We start from the raw sequence: 22,090 nt of genomic DNA, 5'->3' as shown, positions 1-22,090 counted from the left end.
CCGAATTACATTTCGTATGATATGTTACCAATTGCAATTCATATGATATGTTACGAATTGCAATTCGTACAATATGTTACGAATTTGCAATAGATTTGATATGTTACAAATTCCAATTTGTTGTGGCTAACATTAGCTAGGTGGCTAACGCTATCGTTAGCTAGGTGGCTAACGTAAACTAGGCTAGGGGTTAGAGTTAGGGGTTAAGATTAGGGTTAAGCACAGAAGGTTGGTGGCACCTTAATTGGGGAGGACGGGCTGATAGTAATATCTGGAACGGAATTAATTGAATGGTATCGAACTCATCAAACACATGGTTTCCATGAGATTCGAACACGCGTTACATGCCCACCTATCCACCCTACAATAAAAGTATTAAAATGTATGCACTCACTACTGTAAGTCGCTCTGGATAAGAGCATCAGCTAAATGACTAAAATGTAAAAAATAAATAAAATGCAACCAATCCAAACGTAACATGTCATGCTAATTTGAGTGTTCCAGATTTCCGTTTACTATTTTACGTCTAGTCTGAGACCAGGTTGATCACTCATGCCAAGCAAGAACAGGATGAAAATTAGTTTTAGTAATTTGTAGACACATTGCAGTAAGTTGTCTGATTTTGTTGTGACATTGGCTCTCATTTCCAGCAGCTGTGGCCTTGTGGTCCGATGCATCTGGTTACAGTTTTTGCATAACCGCTTGAATCTCAAGAGCTCAGTACCTCATTCTCATCTGATAAAGACATTGAAACCTCTTTATACTGTAGGCTACTTTATTGGCATCCTCCCTCTTATGACACACGATTTGTCATGTTTTGCATGAAATGTACAATGCACACCATTCAGTAAAGAAAGTCTTAGTTGATCATTAAAGCCCCCTGCCGTCTTACACCATATAGAAGGTAGCACTTTACATAGTTTTAAATACACAATTGTAACACATTGGTTGAATTTGTGTGTTTTTGGTACTTCCAAAATAGTGAACTAAAATATGACTGCAATTGTATTTACTGCTGTTATTGCCAGTTCAGTAATGTGTTACCTAGTACAGTAATGACAGGCTGAAATGATTGAAATGGAGTTTAGACTTTTGGAATGTAATCTGTGACCCTTGACAAATTATTTGTCTGAAATATCCATATCCTTTTGCTCATTTAATGCATATCTTGACTTGGAATGAGCAATATATGTTAGGCCTAGGCCTATGTCCTAGCTGGATATGAAGATGCCATGTAGTTACAGCAAGGGGAAGGTTGACTGCTCATTTTCACTCTCATTCTTATTTTTTTCTGGTAAATTAACTCCTGGTGGGACAGGTTCATGGTTAGGAGGTAGACTGTGACCTCCTGTGCTTTGTGATGATTACATCCTCTTCCTCTCTCCAGTCCATCTGCCCTCCACTATCTGACCTTACAACCTGTGCCTGTTCTGTCTTGCGTCACAGAGAGCCATGGAAACAACTGGAGCGATAACGGTATTATTTCATGCATTTTGTTGTGTCCACGGCAGTTTTGATTGGAACAAAAGGACTGGCTGGATGCCTAGAGGGCTGTTTCCAATTGCAGATGCTTTTATTTGATCTCTCTCATTATCTCCAAGGCCCTGGTTCCTTCTCATGTGGCCGGAGAGAGCAGCAGGGCATGGAGGGTTGAAGTCTGACTTCAGGCTCAGTCTTTGTTCAGCATATGCTCTCTGTCTCTGTCTCTCTTTCTCTCTTTTTTCAACCGACCCACTTGAGCTTTCAAATGCACTTTGTGGATCTACCTGCAATGCCATGCATTTTATTGTGTATCATTGTGCTATTGAACACAGAGTCACAGACATAAGTGCGCCTCCATATGCCTTATTTGTTTCACAAAGGAGCAGGCTGACTCACCATTCGTGATAGGTTTTCTTTGTGTTTCTTTGTATTGTGGATAATGAATGGAGGTAGCGAGCATGCAGCAATACCTTCCTCATATGTGTCAATGAAAGAAACAACCTTGAGTGCAAATGCATATAGATGTTTCATTAATTTGGGTCATATAGAGGCTTAGAGGATTGGTCCTCATTTTTCTATGTCTAGTAATTGCTGTTTACCTGAAGATGCCACTCATTGCCTATTCTATGTCCATCTCATCATCTGGAGAGAACCCCAAACATGGACCAAGCACCGCCATGCTTCCATTATACCCCTCTCTCTCCCATTCCTCTTTGTTCAGAGCTGAAGCATTGGCCGTGAACTTGACGCACCCCCCCCCCCTCCCACTCCCTCTGTACCCCACCCAACCACTCCCCCTCCTAGCTACGTATGCATGGGTTCCCATGGCAACTGTCACACTTCCTGCCTAGCAACCGGCGTTATCTCCCGCTGAAAACTAGCGGGGACAGAATGGAGAGGGGAGTAGCAGGAGGGTTGCGGTTTAAGTGGTGTGTTATTGGGGGTGGCTGTGTAGTAGTGAGCTGATGCAGTAGTATCTTCATTAACTAGCCTCACACCTCTCCTCCACCCCCACCCTTCCTCCCACTCTCACTACATGAATCCCCAATTTGACTGAGGAACCTGTGAATCCAGCTGCAGGTTGAGGAGAACCTCTCCTTTGTAATGAGATTGGAACAGCACAGGGCTCAGTGAATGGAAGATGTTCTGCACTGCTGGATCCATGGAGTACATGGAGCCTCTACAGAGGTCTACTGTCGGCTTGTTTTCTCTTCATCTTGATTGATTTGACTTGTCCACATTGACACACGTGCTGGTTTAGATAGGCCTATCTTATTCAATGTAGGGGTTGGTTACTAGGGGCAAATAATAATGAAATGACTTGATGGGTTGAGTGTTATTTAGTGACATAGCAATTAAACCTTTGTGTAATTTTGCCACTACACCTGCACCAAATAAAATCTGTGACACTGAAATAAACACACAGGCTACTATGTCACGATCTATAGTGCGTGCTCTGAATGACAACAATAGCACCATCAGCTAGCCTACTCAACAAATGGTAGTCTTTGCTGCCACTTAGTGGTTTCTAAAGTTATTATGCTATTATATTTATGACCGTGCTCTGATCTGCTTTGGTTTGTCAAGGGATTTCATATGGGAAATTAATACTGTTCAGACAAATTATAGGTTTAAAAGGTCATTGGTATGACACATCTGAGACTAAGTAGGTAAAGCTCTTAGTAAAGCATCTGCATGATGAGTGAACCTATGGGTGCCGTGCAGGGAGTGTAATTCATTTTGTTATGATGAAATCTTATTTTGTTAATGTGAATGTGTCTTCAGGCCCAGGCCCATACCACCCACATCCCCTGAAATCCCCTGTAATGATTATAATTGCAGTTTCTCATGACTGGCATGCAGACTCCACCCCTCAGGACTCGTTTGCTCCTGTCTGGATAGACAAAGCTCTATAGTCTCACCTGTCCAATCTGTCTGGCACTGCTGCTCTTCCTACATACTTAACTCTGTGTAAGTTAGGTCTCAGACAGGAGAAATATGTGACAGAGGATATTCATTTAGGTTGAATATTCTAAACAGTTGACTTTTGTGTTTACTGATGAAATATGTTCTCAAAGGCTGCTACTTAATCCCTGAAGAAATCTTTGAGTCATTGTAGAACAATTACTCCATCTGTTAGATAATGTGAGACAAAGCAAGATACATTATTTTTTAAAACAGGATACATATTTCCACAGTGTAAGTGTTGACATTTAGACTGCAACATGTTGTTTTCTCATTGCCTTAATACATGGAGGAAATCTATGATAATGCATGCTTTGGTGGATATAATGGTATTCTAACAGTGGGAGGATCAAGTGCAGGGGTGGGAAATCATTTTTGCTCGAGGGCCACATTGGGATTTCAAAATTCAGCAGAGGGTTTGCACACATTTTCTTTTTACTCAAACCTCCTGCGGGCCGTTGCCCATCCCTGATACTGTATGTTGTCCATCCCTGATACTGTATGTTGCCATCCCTGATACTGTATGTTGTCCATCCCTGATACTGTATGTTGTCCATCCCTGATACTGTATGTTGTCCATCCCTGATACTGTATGTTGCCATCCCTGATACTGTATGTTGTCCATCCCTGATACTGTATGTTGTCCATCCCTGATACTGTATGTTGTCCATCCCTGATACTGTATGTTGTCCATCCCTGATACTGTATGTTGCCATCCCTGATACTGTATGTTGCCATCCCTGATACTGTATGTTGCCATCCCTGATACTGTATGTTGCCATCCCTGATACTGTATGTTGCCATCCCTGATACTGTATGTTGCCATCCCTGATACTGTATGTTGCCATCCCTGATACTGTATGTTGCCATCCCTGATACTGTATGTTGTCCATCCCTGATACTGTATGTTGTCCATCCCTGATACTGTATGTTGTCCATCCCTGATACTGTATGTTGCCATCCCTGATACTGTATGTTGCCATCCCTGATACTGTATGTTGCCATCCCTGATACTGTATGTTGCCATCCCTGATACTGTATGTTGCCATCCCTGATACTGTATGTTGTCCATCCCTGATACTGTATGTTGCCATCCCTGATACTGTATGTTGTCCATCCCTGATACTGTATGTTGTCCATCCCTGATACTGTATGTTGTCCATCCCTGATACTGTATGTTGCCATCCCTGATACTGTATGTTGCCATCCCTGATCGAGTGGCTGCTTGACTTTTAGATTATTAGAAATTGTATAATCAAAACGAGACAAAAATATTTATTTCAAAGATTTATTCACAAGTACAAAAATGTATTTTCATACAGATATTCACATAACAACAAATATTTTCATCACCGAGATAGAGTTTACAGTGCATGTCTAGTAATTACACAGGCCATGTATTCTTTGGACAAGGCTAACGAAAAGTATTCAACTGAGACATGAAAACACTTTCACTAGTTGCCAGACACAGTGTGTTGTCCTACATGAAGCATATCACATTTCAATGATTGACATGGTGTGTGTCTGTCCTCCCAGCTATGCTGTTGACTGTGCAATGGAATGATAGAGTATTAGTTGATTTCCAATTGTCATTATCCAAAATCCATTGTGTTGCAATACATTAAAGAGATGACAATAGTTCAAAGTTCCCATTCAGGGACTGGAGACCATCACCTTTCAGGTTATCTGTCCTCAGTGTCCTTTCTATGGTTGTGTTTACAGTTTAAAAGAATGTGGTGTTCTTTCCTCATGCATATTCAAAACCAATTAGTGCCAATACCACAGCACTAATAATGAGTTTGTTGAAGCTCCAGTTGAATTACAGTGTACATTAGTTCAGCACCAGTTCACCTCAATGTCTCAATCACTGACATTGCTTTGTCTGTGGTTGTGAGACCTTGAGAAGCAGCATTGTTGTACATGCAGAGTGGAGATGACAGTCAATAATACAGTATCCTCTGGAGAGGTGAGGCAGTGTCCTCTTGTGTCAGAGTGTTTTTGAGGGTCTCACAGTGTATGAGGCAGAGGGCCACAAGTTAACCAACACATATAGCTTTGTGCTTTCATAAGGTGATGATGGGACTTGTTACAGAAACTGTTCTCAATTGAGGCGGAGATAAGGAGTCTTGGAGTTTAGGATTTAGGAGTAGAAAATCAGGACAACTCAAAAGTAGAGGGTAAAAATACAAAGGTAAAGTTGGAATTGAGGAGTTGGGGTGGATCATAGTCCAGTTGGCCCAGGCCATTGGTTTGTCACCGTAGCAGCTCAGTGTGCCAAGGTACTGTGGTGTTTAGAGTCTCTGTTCCCCTCTATCTCATTTTCACCATGTGTATGTGCTTATGTTAGTATGCTAGCTCAGATTGAGCTTCCTCTTCTGGGATGGGACAGTTCACCGAGCATCCACTAACCCAGTCCTGGGCTCAGTTCACTTTAGCCAGCAGCTGCTCTGAGAACAGCTTCTTGAGCTGGGCCACCTCTTCACTAAGGGAGCTGAGGTGGGACTTGAGGACATTGTTCTCTGTATGATAATGAGACTCTGTCTGGCTCTGTGGGGGTGTAGGTTGGCCATACTGAGTGGACTCTTGCTGTTGTCGCCCCCTCCGGGTCTCCTCTCCCTCCTGCTTATGTGGCCAGACTCCTGCCCCCTCAGCTCCACCCAACATGATGTGTCCGCTGGCTGCCTCCCGGGGACCGTCTCTTGCTCCCATTGACTGTATGGGGCTGTGCCTGTTGTCCTCTCCACTGCTGAGGATCTTGAAGCGCATTTTGTGAGGAAAGTTCTTTATGCCCTCCCCAGACTCCACTTTCCCCATCACTCTGGAGAGCTCCCCAGGGAAGTGTCCACTGTGGTGCACCTGGGCCTCTGCAGGGGAGTGGTGGAGCTCGTAGCCCAGCTCCTCTGCTCTGTGTGGGGACAGTTTGCCATGATCACTCAGTCGGTCCTCAAAGGAGAGGGGGCTCCCTAAACTGGAGCTGCCAGGGGTGGAGAACCCAGAGTCCTCTGACATGCTGGCAGCGTCCCTGGAGCCTTGCATGCTGAACTGGCCCCCGGGGGCAGCAGGGTGGCTCCCTGGTCCACTGTTCAGATAGTAGTGTGAAGCCAAGGTCTGTGGAGCACAGGGGGCTGCGGGGAGGGGCAGGATGGGTGTGTTGGAGGGATCTTTGACCAGGCCGAAGCGGAACTTGAGAGCCAGCAGCTCGGCCCTGAGACGTGCGTTCTCCTCCAGCAGCGCCAGCACGCGATTCTCCACCACCATGTCGTTGACGCGGCGCTTCTCCCTGGAGCGCTTGGCCGCCTCGTTGTTCTTCTTGCGCTTGTCCCAATAGCCGTCATCCTTCTTCTCGCTGGGGATGAACTCACGCTTCCGTCTGAGGGGGTTCCCAGAGGCGGGCGGGTCATTGGTGCGCTTCAGAGCAGAGGTGCGTCCTAGCAGAGAGCGGGCCAGCAGGCTGCTGGAGGTCAGGATGGACACAGCCTCGTCTGTGAAGGACAGGGTCCCACCAGGTGCAGCACTGGATTCCCCACCACTCTGCTCCCTCATGTCTTGAGAATCTTCTTCAAACATCTCACTGGTCACACTCATGGTTTTGCTGTGTTGAGATTTTCTGTTCTTCAGATAGTGTCTCAAAATCCAGTGTCGTGGAATGGTATGGCGGGAAATTGTTGCAATAGCCCCACCTAGCGTTCAAAAGAGGAAGAAGAAATGGAGAGGGGGATTTAATTGTTATGCAAGACCAGTTACAACATAATGTTATGTAACCCCATTACATCTTTCCAGTTAAACTGGAGCTACTTGCACAACAACCCCACATGACTCTTGAATAAGAACCATGATGTACTAAGTGCTAGACAGACATGTCGATCTCTTTTGAAAATGTTTACAATATAATAATCAAAGTGGGCTCCTGTCAGTCTAAAGGTTAAACGGTTAATTATAAGATCTATATTCGTATTTCTTAAATAAAAGCTTTCTTTAGAATTGGGAGGAAAAAACAATAATATTTTAGCCTTAAATTTATGAATTATCCCTGTCCTGACCCAATGACTGGAACTGAAGTCGCTTCATCAGACTAAATCAGTGTTAGCCTACATGTAGGTTAACATTGTGTTATATAACACACCGTATCAATATATAGAAAAATTCGTACAATGACTGCTTTGTCTATTTTTTATTTCACTAAAACAAAATGGCTTAACAGTTTGAGGTAACGACCAGACGTTATATCTTTCAGGAATCGAATTGCCTCAAGGACATTTATAAGAGCACTAGCCTAGTTTGCAAGTTGATAATACTCCGCGCCCTACTGCTATTCCCACCGTTCATTTACAATTGGTTCGCTGTATAGATCGAACTGTTAATTAACCTATCTGCAGTACATCCCTAAACGAAGACTGAACTGGTTCTTCTCTAAACCGTTTAGTGGATGTCATTCTACATTTCAGTCAGATATACAAAGGGAACGAAATAACGTATTTAAACAGCAATGAAAGTTTCAACAAACTATTGCAACGAAGGTCCTGTTAAGCATAATTGCATACCTGTTCCACTAAATCTATTCAGATCATCTCAATTCATCATCATTTTGTGACTGTAAAGTGATCTACTGAATAGATCACTGGCGAAGCCTAATAATGACATTTGTGGAGTAGTTGTGTGTGTGTATATATATATATATATCTCTTTAAATGTATTTTACATCTAAAGCTGATTCAAAAGTTGTCTATAGTTTCCTTTACTTGGTATATTCTATATTATTTAACCTCAAATCATCGTAGCCTTCATAATTGATAGGCTTCTGTTGTAGGCAACATTGTCACATTTCTGCTCCTTATGCGATTGCCTATTCTCTGTAGTATAATGAAGGCACTGTTGAAATACACCGCATGCGTGAAAATTGTGAAATTACCTTGAGTTGGATTCTCGTTGTCTCAGAAAAGCACCGATCTTTCAGTTAAAGAAACGCGTCAGAATGTAACAGAGCGATCGTAATAATTCAGCAGCTTCGATTCAGCACTGGGTCATCGAATTCACAGGATACTTTGTATCCTGCACGGTGTAGGCTACTGTTAGCCTACTCAATATTAGGCTACTAGTCTCTCTGACACCTTGTGTCTCGCGTTTCTGCTCCACTTGGATTGCTGCAGCTCCTATTTGTTTCTTTCCCGGTGAAGTTCAGCCGAGGACGTTTCCTATCCTCACTTGAACCAATGGGCCGCGTATGTGTGGTGCGCTCACTGAGACCGCCTCTCTCCATGCCAAGACCCACCCCGCAAGGGAAAGCTCACAACATTATCCTGCTCATCATGCATCATCAACTGAACTCGCTAGCCCATCCTTTCGTAACAATTAAGTAATATTGCCAGCTCTTGCTCCCTCTCACTCCCCCTGCAGATTTCCAATAGACCTATGCTCTTCAACCAAACATCAGCTTTATGGATGGCATGCTCGGTATCGCGTTAAAGTGAATGACAGATCAGAGTCGTTGGAATAGAATTGAGAAAGAAAATGCCAGCAGTCATTATGCAAGCACTTCACAGTTTTTCAGAATATGGTGATCTCCACTGAATCCATTCTCATTATAAAGGAGACACCCCCCCCCCCCCCCCCCCCAAAAAAACTGTAGATGTCTGGAGGGATATAGTTCAGGGAAATACTCTCTGTTTTCCATATTGCTTCTTATGCAATGATCTGTCTTTCACAGTGTCAATGAACTCCTTAACATAAGCCAAGAGATTGACCCAGCCTTGTGAAATGTTCTCAGAATCTCAGAAAAACACAGTAGAGGCCTATTACGTAACATAATGGAACATACTAAAGAAGTGTTTCAGATTTACTTACAGAATAATACAACATGAGCTTTTAGAGTGGAACATACTGTATGCATGACCACCAAGCATCTTATGAAAATATATCCTGGGTTTAAAAAAGTCTCTCTTGAATTAGTTTCAAATCCAGACTATAGGCAACAGCTTGAGACTTCATGAAATTCTTTCCCCCATGTCAGTCTTGCTCCTATAGGATTAATACATTTTTAAACCATATTATTTTTATCTGGAAATAGATAAAGACAAAGTTTTCAAATCTAAATTGGTTAAACTACACACATACACAGAGTATACCAAACATTATGAAAATCTTCTTAGTATTAAGTTGCACCCCTCCCTTTTGCCCTCAGAACAACCTCAATTCATCGGGCAAGTAGTATACAAGTGGGATGCTGGCCCATGTTGACTCCAATGCTTCCCATAGTTGTGTCAAATAGTCCTGATGTCCTTGGGTGGTGGAACATTCTTGAAACACACAGAAAACTGTTGAGCATGAAAAATCCAGCAGCGTTGCAGTTCTTGACAAACCGGTGCGCCTGGCACCCAGTACCATACCCTGTTCAAAGGCACTTCAATATTTAGTCTTGTCCATTCACCCTCTGAATGGCACAAATACACAAACCATGTCTCAATTGTCTCAAGGTGTAAAAATCGTTCTTTAACCTGTCTCTTCCCCTTCATCTACACCAATTTGAAGTGGATTTCACAAGTGACATCAATAAGGGATCATAGCTTTCACCTTAATTCACCTGGTCAGTCTATATCATGGAAAGAGCAGGTGTCGTTAATGTTTTGTATGCTCTGTGTATAATACTCAATGAACTGGTTGCTGACTTCATAATATATCATATCTGTTCTTTGGCAAAACAAGATGAAATTAATTACAATGATTAAATGAATAGTGACTCATCATGTACTTTTGATGTTCATCTGTTTATGCAGCGTGATGTCCATTGACCTCTCGGCCTACAATAGCCAGGCGCTGCAAGGCACTAGTCATGTCATTTCCCAATTATCACCCACGCTGTCCACTTGGTATGACCACAGGCATTCGTCCGGCCCTCTCCACTAACTATGCAACCACTACGCACCCACCACAACTGGCACAGTGCCTGCCTTGGTCCTCTCCCCTTCAACAATCCCTTCAACAAAGCCTGCGTGAGTGCTTGTTGTTTGCGTGGGTCTTGGTTGCAGAATTTATCATTTGTGTTGGATGCAAAGCAAAGATATAAACAAACACAAGATCACGTGAATCCCTCTTTAGTGGCGGTAGTTTGAGGCCCTCTTCAAGAAGTTTAAGTTGCAAATCAATCATTGTTTTTGAAATCAGTGGACAGTCAATTAAAAATGCACTCCTGCAACAGCCTATGGAAAAAAAGTGGGGCATTTATTGCGCAATCTAATTCATGCAGATAAAAAAAAATCCATAGGCCTAATGGACCCATATTCAAACTAGCACACTTTTGATAGACTTAAAGGGGCAATCTGTAGTTGTTACATCCATTTTGGACGTATAAATTATTTATAGTAATATAAAGATTTAATTTAATCGTATTATTATATGTAGTAGAAAGAAATGGGTTAGAAAAATGTAACATCCATGTATGGCCAGCTATGTAAACTTTAACATTGATTTATCCTGCAATAGAAGTTGTTCAATTGGTAACAAACATTTTTGTCTTCTTCTAATGCCTCTTAAGGGGAAAGTAATCTAAAAGTAACTGAATGTAATCAGATTACGTTACTGAGTTTGGGTATTCTAAAAGTTATGTTACTTTGGACAGGTAACTAGTAACTGTAACGGATTACATTTAGAAAGTAACCTACCCAACCCTGTATGGGGTCAGGGATTAGTTGGATAACCCATTTTCTCCGGTGTTCTTCTGTACAAAACTCAATGTACATGGTGAGGTCACTGTCCTCCTCACTGTGTTTGCCATGGCTATCACAGGCCAAAGGAGATCAAACATCATGGGGCCAGGGGCTAGTATATCTATCTATCTTACTGCAAGCTGGGGTGGGGTAGGTGGGAGATAGCTGGGATGCATGCATATATTCACAGACATAATTGAACAGGTCATACTCCAATTCATATAATGGTACTCAATATCAGTGTCTTCAATTGAGTTAAAGGAACACTTTGATGTAACTGTAACTACACTGTAACACAGCCTTCTTTTTTTTCCTTATTTGCCTGAAATACACATTCACTTGAGGCATTACACACTCACATCATACAGTGATCTCTAAACATATAAATATCTCTGTCCTGCCTGCCAAGTGGGTGGTACACAGTGGCACAAAGGGACTCACAGTTAGGCTGTTTTTATCCCAGCAAGACTGAATGACAGAATTGACCACTGGGAGAGGACAGGGAGGTTTAGTGAAAGATGGTGGTACAGGGATGTTGTGTAACGTCCTCTGGGACACACTGGGATCATGCCTAAAATACAAACATGAGGAGTCCACTGAGGAAAACAAAGGCCATGATCTCTATACTATACTGTACTGTACATTCTGTTCTATTGACACACATGAATGATTGCTGCAACCTGGTCTCAGAGCATTTCATATTAATCTGTATGTAAATTCGAGAGACTCCATTTAGTATGATATTCTACGTTTCGTATGGTATGTATTCATTTGTGGATGTCCACCACCCATTTTGTATGATATCATACGAATTGTAATTCGTAACATATGTTATGAATTAGCAAATCGTACAATATGTTACGAATTTGCAAAACTTACAATATGTTAGGAATTCTAGTTAGGTGGCTAACGTTAGCTAGCTGACTAATATTACCTAGGTTAGGGGTTAGGGTTCATTTTAGGAGTTAGGTTAAAGGGTTAAGGTTAGGGTTAGGGTTAGGGGAAGGGGAAGGATTAGCTAAAAGGGTTAAGGTTAGGGTTAGGTGAAGGGTTAGCTAAAAGGGTTAAGGTCAGGGTTAGGGGAAGGGTTAGTTAACATGTTAAGTAGTTGCAAAGTAGCTAAAAGTAGTAAGTAGTTGAAAGTTGCTAATTAGCTAAAATGCTATAGTTGTCCGTGATGAGATTTGAACTCGAAACCTAGATGTTCGCGTTGTACGCCTACTCATCCACTACAACCAACCACCTTAGCCTTAAGTAACCATCTGTCTTATGTAACCATATCAAATGTAACATGTCATACTAATACCAGATTTACATTTACTATGCTACGTCTAGTCTATGAGACCAGGCTGGATTACTGCAGGAAAAGATTTCACAACACTTCCTGCACACCTGGACCACACCTTGTCAAAGTTTCTCTCTCTTTTTTCCTTCTCTCTTTCTTTCTTTCTTTGGGTCTCTATTTTGTTGTGCCTTTCTCCCCCCTCGCACTCTCTATCTCTCGTCAAACTCCTTCAACCCTGTTGGCCTGTCTCAGATCATATCACAGCCTCATTCCAGAAGCTGAGGTTATTGTGTCTCAGTTTAGATAATGGGCTGTAACACATTGACACGTTGCACCACTTATCTGCCCTGCACTCTACAGTTAGGAATGCTCAACACCATGCTGTAGTTTCTAGTAAAACTACAACATATCAGTTATTGCCATTGAAGACACACCAACCTGAAATAAAACTGTCATGTCCCCATTTGACCCTCCTTTATAGGCTCAGCACCATCTATCCCTCCACTATCCCCTCCATACAGAGTCACATGTGTACTGTGCTGTAAAATGCTATTTTAATTCTATATAGAATTATTCCACAATCTTGCAACATTTAGTTTTCCTGAATTGAGAATTAACTTCAAGCTCTGAATCAATGACTGGAACGAATTGCAAAAATCGCTGAAGTTGGAGACATATATCTCCCTCACTAACTTTAAGCATCAGCTATCTAAGCAGCTTACCGATCGCTGCAGCTGTACACAGCCCATCTGTAAATAGCCCATCCAATCTACCTACCTCATCCCCCATATTGTTTTCATTGACTTTTTTGCTCTTTTGCACACCAGTATTTCTACTTGCACATCATCATCTGCACATCTATCACTCCAGTGTTTAATTTGCTAAATTGTAATTACTTCGCTACTATGGCATATTTATTGCCTTACCTCCTCACTCCATTTGTACACACTATATATAGACTTTTCTATTGTGTTATTGACTGTATGTTTGTTTATACCATGTGTAACTGTGTTGTTGTTTGTGTCGCACTGCTTTGCTTTATCTTGGCCAGGTCGCAGTTGCAAATGAGAACTTGTTCTCAACTGGCCTACCTGGTTAAATAAAGGTTAAATATTTTATTTTTTAAATGCTCCTCTGAGAGTTCCACACAGAAACACATTCATATAACTCCCATCGAATCATCTATACACACAGTCACATCCACTGCTTCATAATCATAAGCATATGAGATGTATTGCGGCTCCTAAAAATAGAACACGACTCATTTTGTGTAACTTGGGAGTCTGTTTCATAACAGGGGGACTTAGCCCCCCCCCCCCTCCTCCTTAAAACTTCTCTTGGGGATTTGGAATTTTGGATGAAAAGCATGTCCAAATTAAACTGCCAGCTACTCATCCCCAGAAGATAAGATATGCATATTATTAGTAGATTTGGATAGAAAACACTCTGAAGTTTCTAAAACTGTTTGAATCATGTCTGTGAGTATAACAGAACTTATTTAGCAGGCGAAACCCAGAGGACAAACCATTCAGATTTTTCTTTTTGAGGTCACTCTCTTTTCAATGGATTTTCATTGGGAATCCAGATTTCTAAGGGACCTTCTTGCAGTTCCTGCCGCTTCCACTGGATGTCAACAGTCTTTAGAAATTGGTTGAGGTTATTCCTTTGTGTAATGAAGAAGTACGGCCATCTTGAACAAGGGTCACTCGAAGTGTCCAGAAAGCTAGCTACAGTTTGTTTTAATCCTGTATTGAACACAGATCATCCCGTCTTCAATTTTATCGATTATTTACGTAAAAAAATACCTAAAGTTGTATTACAAAGGTAGTTTGAAATGTTTTGCAAAGTTTACAGGTAACCTTTGAGATATTTTGTAGTCACGTTTCACAAGTTGGAACCTGTGTTCTTCTGGATCAAACGCGCCAAATAAATGGACATTTTGGATATATATTGACGGAATTAATCGAACAAAATGACCATTTGTGATGTTTATGGGACATATTGGAGTGCCAACAACAGAAGCTCATCAAAGGTAAGGCATGAATTATATTTTTATTTCTGCGTTTTGTGTCACGCCTGCAGGGTTGAAATATGCTTCTCTCTCTTTCTTTACTATGGTGCTATCCTCAGATAATAGCATCGTTTGCTTTCACCGAAAAGCCTTTTTGAATTCTGACATGTTGGCTGGATTCACAACCAGTGTAGCTTTAATTTGGTATCTTTCATGTGTGATTTAATGAAAGTTTGATTTTTATAGTAATTTATTTGAATTTGGCGCTCTGCATTTTCTCTGGCTTTTGGCCAAGTGAGACAGTAGCGTCCCGCCTAAACTCAGATTTTTGGATATAAATATGAACTTTACCGAACAAAACATACATGTATTGTGTAACATGAAGTCCTATGAGTGTCATCTGATGAAGATCATCAAAGGTCAGTGATTAATTTTATCTCTATTTCTGCTTTTTGTTACTCCTCTCTTTGGCTGGAAAAATGGCTGTCTTTTTCTGTGACTTGGCTCTGACCTAACATAATCGTTTGGTGTGCTTTCGTCGTACAACCTTTTTGAAATCGGACACGGTGGCTGGATTTACAACAAGTGTATCTTTAAAATGGTGTAAAATACTTGTATGTTTGAGGAATTTAAATTATGGGATTTCTGTTGTTTTGAATTTGGCGCCCTGCAGTTTCACTGGCTGTTGACGAGCTAGCGTCCCACATACCCTAGAGAAGTTTTAAAGGGGCAATATGCAATTGCTACATACATTTTTTGACAAATTAATTATATAAACCTGTTGAATCTTATAAATGCCTTATGAGCATATTTTAACTGCCATACCTCATTAGAACCCAAATTACAAGCTTATTTTACTCCATTGTTTGTAAACAATGCAATTGTAAACTAACACTGTATAGCCTCAAAACATGGTTAAAACTATAATTTTGATATCATGGATGGTCAGTCCTTGCATCCATAGCTTTGTCTATGAATTTGAGAGTGAGTTAAATTTCTCCATCCCCCTCCCTCAGCTGTTTACCAGAACAGCAGCAGTGTTGTTATAGTTTGAACTGCAGATTGCCCCTTTAACTCTATACTGTATGTCTATCACTCTCCATCTACTAAATCCAAAGCACATGCACTAACTCACAATGAACACTCAATGAACACACAGAACTTACTCTGTGTTAACATTTTGCCTTGAGGCAAAACCGTATGCGTTTCAGTATTAACCTCTGATATACACATCAGAAAAACATGAGAAAAACAGAGCATTGTGACGAGGAACACAAGACCTCAGAACCCTTCCTTCCACATGCTTCTATTCCTGGATTCTAAAATACGTCACACAGTTGCCACAGCAACCACTGCTGGTTGCAGAGAGGAGGGGATGTGATGAAATAATCATAAAATGGGCGGGTAACAAATGGAAAATCATGTTTTCACATCCAGATCAGACCAATAAACCAGAAAAATACTTTCAGCCTAAAGTTATTTTCTTCACAATATGTTGAAAAGGACAATTGTTAATGATGCAGATGCAGACAGAGTATGAAAGCCATGTCTGGTAGGTCTTATTTTAGGTTGAGCTCCGTAAGCAGTTCTCTAGCTCAGTGCCAGGTTAGCTCCAGGAAGGAGCGCAATCTGCATTATTTCCTGTAACTGGGAGGTAATGACCTTGTCACCTAATGCCATTATGTGACTCAATGTGTCACCAATCCATGTGTTGTTCAATGGGCACACTTTGACCTACAATCCTGGCTAGCTGCAGAGCGGATGTGACAGCTGTCTAGTGTGCAATTGTAAGAGGCAGTGCTCATTGAAAGTAGTCCTTTTTTCTTTGAACATAGACTCTGATAAACACTTGTATTGGTTTCAAAGAGCATAAAAGCATATGGAATATAGCCTATCAGGCAATACAATATGTTATTGCCTTCTTCCACTCTATTGAAATACAAATTGACAAGGAACTGAATGTATTTATATTTGTTGTGCAACTACTCTACTATGACATCTGTCATGAAGTCAAAACCATTGTTAAGTTGTCATGAAATAAGATATAAATCCTCAGAGCTTGTGACGGAGGGAGTTGTGTGTGGGAGGGGGGTCTGAGTTGTATTATTCTTACTGCTGGGTTGGTGTTGTTGAACAATCTATAGCACAGAGGGGTGGGGGTAGAATGAGTGCATGACTAGGGTTATGTAACCCATGCTGTGCACTTACATAATACATTCATAATCAGCCTCAAGGACAGATATAGATGGCCTAGTTTCCACCTTGTGCCTGCCAGCATACCAGTGGCACAGTGTCCTGAACACTAATTTCACTGCTGGCTGCAGAGAGGAAAGGCTTGGGATTGTTCAGCATACGTATGGTTTTACAGATTTTTTATGTCAGATACAGTGATATGTGTCTAAAGAAGACAAAAAATGCATTTGCAGTATAAATGTTGTGAGACAAATATGGCCACAGATGTTTTGGTGTGAGGCTGATAGACATACTTTTTTGGTTTGCTAATCCCTCCTGTAGTTGACAACACTTAGACATGACACATGTAGGCCTAACACACCGCAAGGCCCTGAGCCATGTCAAACAGATTATTTTCCAAGTGTGCATGGAAGAGCCACCCTGTCATTACTCTATTTATACTTTCACAGCTCCAGACTCTTTCAGTATGCCATGCTCGAGACATTTTGGAATGTTCCTCTACTTGTGTCACCTCTGCTCTTCCACCAACATTGCTGAGCTAATGACCAGTTCCAATACTGATTCCACCACACTACCAAAGCTAAAACAAAACTCCCTTTTTTTCCACTGCTAACATGACCATATCAGCACAGCCTGGCTCAGTGTAACTCTGTGTATTGCGAAACCGTTAAATGACCTGTCAATCAATATCAGTTGGTCTACGTTTGAAATAGTTGTTGCATCATCCTCAGATAGCCGCCTCCCTCTCATTAATTTGAAGTTGAAACATGTTGTACTATCCACATTAGTTCTGTAGTGTTAGAGTGAATCCACTCAAATAAAGGAACTAGGTTACGGTTGTTATCAGAGAGGACTTCCTCCATCATACTCACTTATTCCGTTGCCAGAGACAACTAAGTACACTTCATAACACCCTCTGATGTAACATGTTTGGATCAACACTGCCAGGCACATGTTCAGATAGACAGGGGTCTTTCTATCACTGTAATTACACCAAATCATTTTCAGAGTTAGTTAGCAGAATTGACTGATTTGTGATTATTGAATAGTTGCAAGACTGGGAGTGAACCCATTAGACTCACATGGTCCTATTCTCCTCAGTCTGTCATTTCCTAAACAGCACATGTCCCCCATTTGCAGAACCTCTGAGTACAAGTAGCTTTTAGGACATACTTAGGAGGAAGGGGGGGGGGGGTTAAAATTAGAAGGAATGTACAAATCCCAGAGAGCACTAATAGAGGTATGTAGAGAAGCACTTTGTTACAGCCTATTCAATAGACTATATGTAGTTTCCTGTTCCTTACTCTGTTGCTGGGCAGATTATCGAGCTAATGTAATGAAGAAAAGAGAGAGATATAAAAGCATGTAATATGCATTTAGATAAGGTAGAGTGAAAATACAGCGCAATTATTAATTACAAAAATGTAAATTAAAAAACATAGACAAGGAAACTCATCTGAAACTTTGCTCCATAATTTTTTATAGGGCTTCACTTTAGCCTACGTTTTCAGACAAACCCTTTCAAGATTCATCCACGTGTACCAGTATTGACTTCAGTTCACATCCATGTTGTAGCTGTAATGGAAAACAGTGACTTTCACGCTGAAACTACAGCATGTCAGCTGTGTGCATGCTTTGGTCTGTATATCTAGAGAGATATGCAGCCAATACAAGTATCTGCATGTCAAACATATCTTTCCCCCGGAAAACTAAACTGGGTATTCACAGCTTCAGTGATGGAAACTCCTTGTTGGACTAATGTGTTTGTGATGTTGAGGTTTATGTAATGTCTATTGGTGTTCCAGAAAAAGATCCAAAGGCTTTCTCAAGTAAAAGTACTGCACGTACAGTCTTTCCACTAACTCCATAAATAGAGTAATGGCAGTACAGAGGAAGAACAGTGAAAAAAGGCTTTGAACAGTTGGCTGTATGAGCTTAACCCAAAGTTACTTCAGCCCCTGATCCTCTGAACAAACCCCATGCCAGAGCTAGCCGCCAAGGCTAATAACACATTCTGATTGGTCAGTGATGGGAATTGTCATCTACTGTCATCAGATATAGGCTATGTTATTGTGACATGGGGACAATAGGTTGAGCTGGGCCTCACTTGCTTTCATTCTTTTCCTGGATTGAGAAACTCTGGGGGTTTTCTATTGCTCCATGCTGCTACTTTGACAATTGATAAAGGATTTATTGTGGAAGTCTACAATAATGCATACTGGTGTTGAATCACCACAGAGAAAAGATTCACAGCTGGTGGAGTGTAACTAGCCTGGTGTACACCCGACTGATTTACTGCTGTAACGAACCAGTCATGGGTCGTTCCATGTCATTTCAGCAAGCCATGACACCCACCGTCTCAGATTGTTCTGAAATCATTTCTATAGTAAGAAGCAGATAAGATAAGCATTCCGTAAGCATTATTTTGATAAAATATAATTTGATCTCTGAGGAATTAAGCTGATTGATTGCACCCAAATTGGCAATTTTAATATATAGGATTCATATAGTCAATAATTATAGTACCTAACAGCCAATTTGGACCAAACCTTTTTGACGAGTATATAGTGTCAGTTCTCTATGGTTGACATGTAGTATGGAGCTGTGGCTGAGAGTTTTGTTTCTTCATCCTATGTAATGTACTCTCAGTAAATTTGTGTCTCCCTGTTTTCCCCACCATCTAGTGGTCAGAACCAGGTAATATCAGGATATTGGATGGGACATAAACCCAACAACTTCAATGACAACTTTCTCTGAACATACTACACTGAACAAAAATATAAAGGCAACATCTACAGTGTTGGTTTCATGAGCTGAAATAAAAGATCCCAGAAATGTCCATACGTACAAAAAGCTTATTTCTCTCAAATGTTGTGCACAAATTTGGTTACATCCCTGTTAGTGAGCATTTCTCCTTTGCCAAGATATTCCATTCACCTGACAGGTGTGGCATATCAAGAAGCTGATTAAACAGCATGATCATTACACAGGTGCACCTTGTGCTGGGGACAATAAAATGCCACTCTAAATTGTGCAGTTTTGTCTCACAACACAATGCCACAGATGTCTCAAGTTTTGAGGGAGTGTGCAATTGGCATGCTGGTTGCAGGATTGTCCACCAGAGATGTTGCTAGAGAATTTAATGTTTATATCTCTACCATAAGCCGCCCCCAACGTAATTTTAGAGTATTTGGCAGTACATTCAACCGTCCTCACAACAGCAGATCACCTGTATGGTGTCGTGTGGGTGAGCGGTTTGCTGATGTCAACATTGTGAACAGAGGGCCCTATAGTGGCGGTGGCGTTACGGTATGGGCAGGCATAAGCTACGGACAACGATCACAATTGCATTTTATCAATGGCAATTTGAAGGCACAGAGATACCGTGACAGGATCCTGAGGCCCATTGTCGTGCCATTCATCCCCGCCATCACCTTATGTCTTCCATGGCCTGCATACTTACCAGACATGTCACCCATTGAGCATGTTTGGAATGCTCACGATTGACGAGTACGAAAGCTTGTTCCAGTTCCCGCCAATATCCAGCAACTTCGCACAGCCATTGAAGAGGAGTGGGACAACATTCCACAGGCCACAATCAACAGCCTGATCAACTCTATGCGAAGGAGATATGTCGGCCTGTGTGAGGTAAATGGTGAGCACACCAGATACTGACTGGTTTTCTGATCCATGCCCCTACTTTTAACTCAGGTTAACTTTAACTCAGTAAAATCTTAGAAATGTAAATATTTGTATTCATTGTTGGCGTGGGATGTGGGGGGTCCGTGGGATGTGGGGGTCCGTGGGATGTGGGGGGATCCTGGGATGTGGGGGTCCGTGGGATGTGGTGGGATCCTGGGATGTGGGGATCGTGGGATGTGGGGGGATCGTGGTATGTGGGGGGATCCTGGGATGTGGGGGTCCGTGGGATGTGGTGGGATCCTGGGATGTGGGGGTCCGTGGGATGTGGTGGGATCCTGGGATGTGGGGATCGTGGGATGTGGTGGGATCCTGGGATGTGGGGGTCCGTGGGATGTGGTGGGATCCTGGGATGTGGGGATCGTGGGATGTGGGGGGATCGTGGTATGTGGGGGTCCGTGGGATGTGGGGGGTCCGTGGGATGTGGGGGGTCCGTGGGATGTGGGGGTCCGTGGGATGTGGGGGTCCGTGGGATGTGGGGGGATCCTGGGATGTGGGGGGTCTGTGGGATGTGGGGGGTTCGTGGGATGTGGGGGGATCCTGGGATGTGGGGGGTCCGTGGGATGTGGGGGGCCGTGGGATCGTGGGATGTGGGGGGGATCCTGGGATGTGGGGGGATCCTGGGATGTGGGGATCCTGGGATGTGGGGATCCTGGGATGTGGGGGGGATCGTGGGATGTGGGGGGGGATCCTGGGATGTGGGGATCCTGGGATGTGGGGGGGATCGTGGGATGTGGGGGGTCCGTGGGTGGTTTTTGACCATTTCTTTAATTACTCAAATCTAACTCATTGTTAGAATCAGATGTTAGGTACTATATTTATTAAATAATATATGAATCCTATAAATGAAATTGGAAAATTTGGGTGCAATTAATTAGGTAAATCTTTTAGAGATTAAATTGTATTTCAACAAAATAATGTTGCAGTAATGCTGCAACATGATCTGTTTCTAACAATAGAAACGATTTCAGAACAATCTGAGATGGTGGGTGTCGAAATCCTCTTTCTTGGGCTTTTTGAGGTGGAACGACCCTCATGCAAGCTTGTGGGATCAGGCTAGAGTCCAACTATTCATCATCCAATTGTGACAACCTTGTCTTTGTTGTTGACCCTTGTAATGTTGTGTTATTGAATTAGACAATAGTTTTTTTTTAGGGGGGGGGGGGCAGGGTTTAGTGAGGACAATGGCATACCATAGTTGGGCCATTTGAGGACTGTTGGTGGTATTACACCATGGACCCTCTTCCAATGTTGGTTTATTCATTTCAATTAATTTATCAGATGGCAGAACAGGCAAGTCAGAATCTCCTGTAAACAGAGGTTATATATATCTTATAGTGGTGTGTAGAACCAAAAAGGTCTGCCCTCCTGGAAGTAAGGTCAAATATTTGTGCTTCCATGAATTTACATTTCAAGTTTTACAGAATATTTTCTTCTTTGAGATGCAAATGCACTAAAACTGTTTTCCAAACATAAACCTTGGACTCATTCATTACCTATGCAAAAAAAGTGATTTATTCCCCCATCAACCATTCTTCTTTTCATCCACCTCAAAGGACCTCGTAGATGTCAGTTACATTATATTGAAAGAAGAAAACAGGCTTTTAGTGGTCATGAAGTATTCATCGTTGCATATCTGTTCCGTGGAAGAAAACTTGTACACATCTATCTGGCAGACGGGCAGAGCCTGTGAGCTTTCTGGTGGACTCTGTATGATGGGGTGAGGTGAGTGAGTCATCCTATAGGCTTGTCTCT

The 22,090-nt window shown here is 42.0% G+C and overlaps 1 protein-coding gene across 1 annotated transcript; it reads right to left on the bottom strand.

Annotated features, from left to right (window-relative positions):
* Positions 1-4,727: 4,727 nt before the first annotated feature.
* Positions 4,728-8,831, bottom strand: LOC120038352. Its single transcript, XM_038984139.1, has 2 exons — positions 8,357-8,831; positions 4,728-7,127 (listed from the first exon to the last, which is right to left on the bottom strand). Exon 2 carries the CDS (start codon positions 7,030-7,032, stop codon positions 5,869-5,871), a length of 1,164 nt encoding a protein of 387 aa, XP_038840067.1. The 5' UTR covers positions 7,033-7,127; positions 8,357-8,831; the 3' UTR covers positions 4,728-5,868.
* Positions 8,832-22,090: the final 13,259 nt, after the last annotated feature.

This window comes from Salvelinus namaycush, chromosome 3 (assembly GCF_016432855.1).
Source record: "Salvelinus namaycush isolate Seneca chromosome 3, SaNama_1.0, whole genome shotgun sequence".
In the NCBI taxonomy this organism is placed as follows: domain Eukaryota; kingdom Metazoa; phylum Chordata; class Actinopteri; order Salmoniformes; family Salmonidae; genus Salvelinus; species Salvelinus namaycush.
Note: the sequence above shows the minus strand (reverse complement) of the source record. Positions and strands in the feature narration are given on the sequence as shown.